The following is an 8,565-nucleotide window of genomic DNA, read 5'->3' as shown; positions in this document are numbered from 1 at the left end:
TACAATAGTACACAGAGCTCCTCTATGAGCTTGCCAGTCCCTCTTCATCTCTTGGCCTCTATTTAAAATACAGCTCTGGCGCCCTCTCTAGGCCCAAGGGGACTTTGCTCAAACCTGCGAGTCACACCCCACGCCTTGTCCTGACACCACCCCATCAATCTTAAGGAGGCAGAATATGTACACAGATCACACATACAAAGACCCTCAACCTCTTAGGAAAACAGGAAAGAGTGGATCAGGCTGTCATCAGCTGTTAGTGGATTTGTTCTTCTACTACATCGTATGACTGTCCCATGCTGACCTTTTACGTGCTGCTTCTACCTCAGGTAAAAAACACAAATAAGATGATGTGAAAGTGACAGGCAAATAAGAGGAATACACTACAGAGGAGGTTTTTCTTTTTTCCCAGCCACCACCAGTGTCCAATGGCTTTTCTCTCTCCCTGGAGTAGGCTGGGTCAGTATATAGTCATTCAAACACATTTTAACATAACACTGCATTAAAATCTCTCCCATCGGCTTCTTCACAAAGCCCCTACATGCACAGCACACACAAATTCCTTTGTACTTCCACATACAATCTCTCTACCTGAAAATGCCTTGGATGTTTATTTCCGGGAAGCAAATTACATTTTTGCATTGCCTTCTTGCTATGCCCTCTCTCATTACTGTTTTTATTTTATTTAACCTTTATTTAACTAGGCAAGTGAGTTAAGAACAAATAATTTTTTACAATGACGGTCTACCCCGGCCAAACCCGGACGACGCTGGGCCAATTGTGTGCCGCCCTATGGCTCTCCCAATCACGGCCGGATGTGATTCAATCTGGATGCGAACCAGGGACTGTAGTGTCGCCTCTTGCACTGAGATGCAGTGCCTTAGACCGCTGCGCCACTCGGGAGCCCAAAATGACTAAAATCACCTCGAAGTTTAGTTAATGCATCCACAGCATGGGCCAAAACACCACACTACATTGACAGCACATGGAGGGGCACAGGTTAAAACAGAGTGAATATAGAGGAAAGAAGCCCTGCCTGCAAAAGAAAAAAGCTTTGGAAGGCGGAACAGAATGCATTTGGTGAAGATAGAGTTTAAGGTGATGAAGCTAGCTTACTCAGAATGGTCTGCATGACATACAGTATTGTTTGCGTTGGTATTTTGTCAGACTCTTGGTAAAGGAATTGCAGGTCAACATGCTGACATAATCTGTCAGACTGGCTATCCCTTACTTACCTCTCTGCATGGAAGGAAAAAAAGTAAATATCAATGGAATAATGACAAAATGGCTGCCAAGAATGGTATGTGTTACATCATTGGTCAAGTGGAAAAGACATCCGCCATCTTCTTTACTTAGATATTATCACTGTTGGATGAGATGACTGGCCATTTAGCCTACCCAGGGTTGTGCCCTCTAGGGGAGAAGGGGAGGGGAGAGGAGTGGTGGCTCGGTTGGGTTCTTCAGTGGCTATGACTCGGGGAGGATGGAGAGGCGGGGGAGGGGGTGTATGAGGGAGGAGGTTGGGGTGGGTGTATTACTCCCTCTTGTCCGCTGCTTTGGACTGCTCCCTCTCGATCATACAGCGACGCACAATGCTGTCGAAACTCCCCAGGTAGAGCAGAGCAACGGTCCGGAACAGCCCCATGGTCACAATCTGCACAGAAGTCACAATAACATTATGAGCCCTAGTCACTATTCACGATCACCAGAGTTAGACAGGAACACAGTTTTGGGACAATCTATTATTATGTTATAATCATATAAAATATGACTTAATTCTATCTCTATGGTTATAATAGATGTGTAATAGATACACAATTGCTTTGGTAAGTTGATTGTTAAGGTTCAGTTAACGCATGTTTACCAAAAGACCCCAGAGTAATATCCTGGGTGTGTTGTAATGGGGCCGTGTACATTCCTGTACTGTTGTTACCTGCTGGAGGCCCTCTGTGATGGAGGTGACAGGTGACATTCCACAGGTGAGAGCCGAGAGCATGTATCCGTCAGGCCCCACAGAGCTGTTGAAGTTCCCCTGCTGTAGGGGTCACAAAGACATGGCCGTCCGAAAAAACGCTTCATCACACTTCTAGAGAGCAATTCTCTCTATGGTCCTGACTGGAAGGGGTGTACAGATAAAGCTTTTTGTGTTGGCCTAAGGCAGAGTAAATGTGATAGCGACAGTTGTTGAGAATGCAGTTTCTTACCACAGCATCCTTGACCACGATTTTAGCAACCTGCTCCGGCTGAGTCACCCCAGACGTCTCGGAGATCAGCCTGGTCTCTAAAGGCTATGGAAGGACGAAGAGAGAAAATATAACGCGAGGCGTCAGAGTAAAAGACAAAAGAAGAGAACATTTCCACTTTTTTCATGAGGAGACTTACCTTCGTCCTATTCTCCTCTGCTAGTCCTGGTGTGTCAGTGTCAGGGGGGTAGGCAATTGTCACATAGATATTATATGGCTTCATCTGCATGGAGGAGTAGGGGAAAGAGTACATTAAATTAGCCACAAAGAGGCCTTTTGGCCTCCAACGTGAGTAGGAGGAGGAACTAAATACTACCCACTTCCATCTGCAGGGACTCAGCCAGACCACGAAGGGCAAACTTGGACGGGGAGTAGGCAGTGTAGCCAAACAGGCCGATCTGGCCAGCCTGGGAGGAGACAAACATGATGCGTCCCATCCTCCGCTCCTTCATAGTGGTGATTACAGCCCGTGTGGGATACACACTGCCCAGGTAGTTCACCCCCATCAGACTCTGTTATAGACAAGGGAAGGAGCACAAAAAGTCATTAATGATGTATTATTATTATTAATAATAATAAAAGCTGAGCAATACCCATACTACTAACAATAGCCCTGCAATATGTTGTGTGTTATATTTCTGTGCAGTTTCCATAGTAATATAATTTCTCTGGAGGGAGGCCTAATGAATTCAAATCAAATCAAATCAAATTTTATTTGTCACATACACATGGTTAGCAGATGTTAATGCGAGTGTAGCGAAATGCTTGTGCTTCTAGTTCCGACAATGCAGTAATAACCAACAAGTATTCAGACCCTTAACGAGGCCTGTGACCAGCAGTGGAATGCCAGGATGAGAAGGAGCTAGGCTAGCAGCACCAGCAGAGCCAGGCTCCTTCCAGGAATTGTAATGAAGCCCAATAAATATACTGAACAAAAATATAAATGCAACATGCAACAATTTCAACAATTTTACTGAGTCACAGTTCATACAAGGAAATCAGTCAATTGAAATAAATGAATTAGTCCCTAATCTATGGATTTCACATGACTGGGCAGGGGTGCAGCCATGGGTGAACCTGGGAGGGCATAGGCTCACCCACTGGGGAGCCAGGCTCAGCCAATCAGAAAGAGTTATTCGCCACAAAAGGGCTTTATTACAGACAGAAATACTTCTGTTTCATCAGCTGTCGGGGTGGCTGGTCTCAGATGACCCCGCAGGTGAAGAAGCCGGATGTTGAGGTCCTGGGCTGGAGTGGTTACATGTGGTCTGCGGTAGCGAAGTCGGTTGGACGTACTGCCAAATTCTCTAAAATGACATTGGAGGCGGCTTATGGTAGAGAAATGAACATTAAATTGTCTGGCAACAGCTCTGGTGAACATGCCTGCAGTCAGCATGCCAATTGCACGCTCTCTCAAAACTTGAGACATTGTGTTGTGTGACAAAACTGCACAATTTAGAGTTACCTTTTATTGTCCCCAGCACAAGGTGCACCTGTGTAATGATCACGCCATTTAATCAGCTTCTTGATATGCCCCACCTGTCAGGTGGATGGATTATCTTGGCAAAGGAGACATGCTCACTAACCGGGATGTAAACAAATTTGTGCACAAAATGTTTTGAGAGAAATAAGCTTGTTGTGCATATGGAACATTTCTGATGTTGCGTTTATATTTGTTCAGTATACATTAGGATGTGAACAGCCACACACAACCTCATTTACCCTTGGTCATTATCTTTGTATTGGAACAATACTCATTGACTCTTCAGTCTGGGAATCTAAAATCTTCTCTCATTGCCTAGTCAGAGTTAGTTTTGGCACAACATCCCCAACCTACTAGTTACCTACTTACTCTGAAGCGCTCCACCTCCACCTCCACCTCCTCAAACTTCCCAGAGAAGGACGTCCCAGCACAGTTCACCAGCATGTCCACCGGACCAAGCTTCTCTTGACACTAAATGGATTAAAATTGCATTGATGTTGTCATTTGCAAATAGAATACACAAAAGTTCAAATCACCAATGTTCCCTCAATTTTTTTTCTGTAACTGAGCAAATATCAGGTCTGCTGAGCGCAAACTTGAACCTTGCGAAAATTATGTGTAACTTTTGGTACACATTTACTGTGAACAATGAGGCTGTACCCGCTTTAAGTTACAGTTATAACATTGGTCAAGTAGGCTACTGTAGCTATTTGATCATAATGTAGGCCTACCAGACTGGCCTACCATAAAAAACAACGGAGAAAATGCATCCCATAACATTCTAACATGGAAATAGCTGTTCTATCATTCAGCCTACAGTAGCAGCCAATGTGTAGTGTTCAATGTAGGCCTACATTCCATGAGACTTTTGGAAAAAATCATGCAGGGCTTATCCACTTGTCCTTCAGACCAGGAGGTGACTGAAAATGTTGTGTCGTTTAATGCAAGATACCACTTTACAAAATAAAATGCATTATTATTCCCATACCATTATTACAGAGAATCAGACAAATTATTCTACCCTCTGCCTATTGGCTACTTAGCTTATTCAAGACTGTCTCAAAATACAACACTACCCTTTTAGACAGAAAAATTATTATTTACCTGACATCTTTACCTGACTTTACCTGCGTACGTTTTGTGTCCTTGTAGGAAGCAACCACTCCCCCATTGCTGACTAGAAATTAGCTATAACTGGGCTAATAACTCACTTACTAGAAAAAAATATGAACAAATGTGCACACGTGGCTACATGCAGCTCTCGCTTTGATCTTAAAACAAGCGTATCTACTTGCGAACACTCATGCTGTGAACACAGTCCAGTTCAAAGTGAATGGCACAGATCCACATATGACAATGGTCTATTTGCATATAGGGATACTGCATCTCTGGTTATGGCGCACCGGATTAGTAGAGTATAGGTTGTGCCTGTCAATGCAATAGAATCTTACTCCAATGTGCTCTGCCTACAAGAGAATCTCTTGCATAGTTAGCTTTTTTTCAGTATGTTGCATTGAAAGTGTCTGATATTACGTTGATTCGATCCCAATTCTCACAGTAGAGGGAAACATTGATAGTGTTAACTAAAAGGTAAAACCTAGAAAGTTGAGTGAAGTTCAATCACGTGCTTCTCTGCGGGGGCTGATATTTCCTCTGCGAAGCAGTCCCGGGAGAGATGTGCTCATGCGAACAACTTAGAGGGAACATTGCCTATCACTTTGATTTACCTGCTTAATCACACTTTCCACCTGTCTGTAGTCCTTGGACACATCAACTGATATGCAGAGCACAACCTGAGTGGAAGAGGAATACGAATACCAAAACAGTCAGTGTAAGAAGTTGCTAATGTGATCATTAGGGTCAATATTTTATCATTTACTTGCATCCAAAAAAAAGCTACAAAAAAAGAGCATTGTCTTTCTTCTTCCAGGTTGTACTAAAACATGTAGCTACGTAATACATACCTGCTTGTCATTAATTGCACATTTCTCTACTTCTTTTTTCGCTTGAACCAATTTACTCTAAAGAAAAAGACAGAAGGCTTGATAAATGTTCTGTCTGGGTGAAGAACAGGGCAAAAGAGTCAAGGACATTGATGTTTTGTTTATTTCTGCTAACCTCGTCTCTTGCCACTAGTGTGATGAAGGCTCCTTGTCTGTAGCACTCCATAGCAATGCTTTTCCCTATTCCACTGGAGCCTCCAGTGACCTGCAGGTTAAGAGGTGGTAGGTGAGAGAGGAGGGGCATTCCTTCTAAAGTTAAATACAAGGGCTGTGCCCTGGGGGTCAAAGTCCAACATATATAGGTAATTATAAACTGGGTGGTTTGAACCCTGAATGCTGACAGCTGTGGTATATCAGACTGTTATACCATGGGTATGACAGCACATGTATTTTTACTGCTCTTGTTATGCTGGTAACCAGTTTATAATAGCAATAAGGCACTTCGGGGGTTTGTGTTATATGGCCAATATACTAAACCCTCGTGCCTTATTGCTTAATTATAATGTGACTTTTGCAAGTTAGTACATGTGTTTCTTTTACACAAATGTCCTGGTTTTGACTAGATTTGACTACCTACAGATGCAAACCACAGATGCCAGTATTGAAATACTACTTTTCACTTCCAACTGGAAAACTGATGTGTTACTAGCTGTCAATTCATTGTAGGTGTGCCGTAGACGAGATGAGCTATCTGTTGCGTGCACGCGCAGTTTCTTAGGAAATATATTCACCTGCAACACCTACAGTACAATGGTTTCAACACTGGTCACTTACCACGACGTGTGCCCCATTTAATTTGAGAGGTTTTGGGCTAATCAAAGGGGATATCATATACAACAGCAACACGAAGGCAACGATGAATGCAGCAACGACTAGAAGCATGATAAAAGGCAAAAGGAGCCACCAGGAATTGAAGAAAAGCCAATCCGTGATCGTTGAACTCAACCATTCCTCATAGGACATGGGTGAAACTGCCAGTTTGGTTAGCTTAGTAGCTAACGTTCGCTTTTGGACTCGGTAGGAGCGAATCGCGGGGGCTGGTCAAAGGGATGGCGATGAAACACAGAGGAGTTTTTTTAGCAGTATATTTGGCAGCGAGTCAGAAACATTTCTCCTAAGACCAATTGCTGTTGTGGACCCACTGAGTTATAAGGTGGACCTTGGCTCTACGATCTTGCATTCTGTTCCTGCCTAGCTACAACATGAACCAAAACAAATCGACCGCTGTGAAACAGGTAAGAATAACGAAGTACTTCCGGGTCACGGATTTTTTGAACATTTTTAAAACAAGATTTCCTTCCTGTATGCTTTGTAAATGCACAGTACGTTGTGACGCAGAAAAATGGGAGTCATTATACTCAGCAGTATTTATAGGTTTCAAGTCCACAACGTTTAGACCCAGAGGACCTTCACTGCGCATTTTGCGGCCAATAAAGAGTGGCCAATCAGTTTAAATCCAGTAGTTGTTTTCATGTTGGACATTCATATTACACCCTACACCATTTTCAGTACGTTGTGTCACTTCTAGTTTACAAATCCACAGTTCTGTGGGTTTTATGCTGGACTACAACCCAAAAAGGTGTATTGCCGCCACCGACTGGACAGGTTGAAACTAAAACAAGGTAAAATTTTTATCCATACCTGATAGTGAAACTAACTTTATCCACCCAAATAACAATAGTACATTGACAAAACAAAATCCAACTTCTTCCTTCTTTCAATTCCCCATATCTCCCTTCTCAGGCTCTACGGCTTGTGATAATATTCCATGCAATTCCTTCGCAGAGAAATCTTTCAGCCCCAGGATCCGCTCTCACAATGATATCTATCTACCTGGACCTTCTCACCACCTTGGCAGTAGCATTTATCACCATAGCTATAAAGGCCAGAAAGTCCACCTTAACCTTTAAAATGTCAGGATCCTGCTGGTGAAAGGCAACCCCTGCAGCCTGCAGTGAAGGCCGACACCACAATGGACTCGTCAAGTGCACCATTCACACCCTCAAGCCTTTTAACAGCTGCGGTATATGATATGCGCTGGATAGACTTTGGCCACCTCATTCTCTTTCACTCTTGTGGGGCATTCGACAGATGTGGCTTCATGGTTCCCACCACAATTGCAACATGTCACTTTTATAACACATATGATCTTTTCCACAAGTTGGACATCTCGTCTTCTCCCTTCTGCAAACACTTGAAACATGACCAAAAGCTTTACAAATATCACACTGCATTGGTCTTGGGATAAATGCTCTGACTCTGTAGTTAATATACCCTAACTGCATTTGAGTAGGGAGAGACTCTATACCAAAAAACAAAAGAACAGATAGACTCTTCACTTCAGGAATATTTTTAATCTCTTCAACATTTACTTCCCATGAGACTCCAGATATAACCCCCTTGAGGAGTGCCCTGTTTCTAAGAGACACATACGAGACTTCAAACTTATCAAATCGGGTGAGACGAAACACACGTTTCTTCTGATCCTCAGAAGCACAACAAATCTAAACCAGCCCGCCTCTCTTGATCCTAACACCCTTCACTCTACCCAGCACTCTGTCCACCAGTATGGATATCTCACATGGATTCCTCAAGATCAGTAATTCGACCATCTGCTCCTCATTTACAAACCGTACTCCTACAAGATACGAAGGGACATTATCATTTCTGTACTCTACTTTTCTCTGTTTTCCTTTCTTTTTGACAATATTCCAATTCTCCTTGATTCTACCGCCATTAGAATCCACTTCATCATACACTTCCGGCATCTTTCCGAATAGACGCGTTGCCTAAAATCCCAAATCCACAGTTTACACCTAGAGGAGCGTCACTGCTCATT

General features: G+C 43.1%; 1 protein-coding gene across 2 annotated transcripts; it reads right to left on the bottom strand.

Annotated features, from left to right (window-relative positions):
• Positions 1-807: 807 nt before the first annotated feature.
• LOC120019972 (3-ketodihydrosphingosine reductase-like) lies at positions 808-6,978 on the bottom strand. Of its 2 annotated transcripts, XM_038963383.1 has the most exons (10): positions 6,501-6,978; positions 5,842-5,931; positions 5,688-5,744; positions 5,451-5,516; positions 4,093-4,194; positions 2,561-2,752; positions 2,380-2,463; positions 2,202-2,285; positions 1,931-2,032; positions 808-1,651 (listed from the first exon to the last, which is right to left on the bottom strand). In XM_038963383.1, exons 1-10 carry the CDS (start codon positions 6,687-6,689, stop codon positions 1,532-1,534), a joined length of 1,086 nt encoding a protein of 361 aa, XP_038819311.1. In that variant the 5' UTR covers positions 6,690-6,978; the 3' UTR covers positions 808-1,531. The 2 variants fall into 2 exon arrangements, with proteins under 2 accessions (XP_038819311.1, XP_038819312.1); XM_038963384.1 differs by lacking the exon at positions 808-1,651 and having other exon boundaries at positions 1,999-2,112.
• Between the last annotated feature and the right edge of the window lie 1,587 nt (positions 6,979-8,565).

Source organism: Salvelinus namaycush, chromosome 25 (genome assembly GCF_016432855.1).
Source record: "Salvelinus namaycush isolate Seneca chromosome 25, SaNama_1.0, whole genome shotgun sequence".
NCBI classification, from domain to species: Eukaryota; Metazoa; Chordata; class Actinopteri; order Salmoniformes; family Salmonidae; genus Salvelinus; species Salvelinus namaycush.
Note: the sequence above shows the minus strand (reverse complement) of the source record. Positions and strands in the feature narration are given on the sequence as shown.

Coding starts and splice junctions, on each gene's coding strand:
- LOC120019972 (XM_038963383.1), bottom strand. CDS start 6,689: ATGTCCTATGAGGAATGGTTGAGTTCAACGATCACGGATTGGCTTTTC. Junction 2,286..2,379: donor CAGAGGAGAATAGGACGAAG/GTAAGTCTCCTC, acceptor GTCCTTCCATAG/CCTTTAGAGACCAGGCTGAT. Junction 2,033..2,201: donor TCGTGGTCAAGGATGCTGTG/GTAAGAAACTGC, acceptor TGACCCCTACAG/CAGGGGAACTTCAACAGCTC.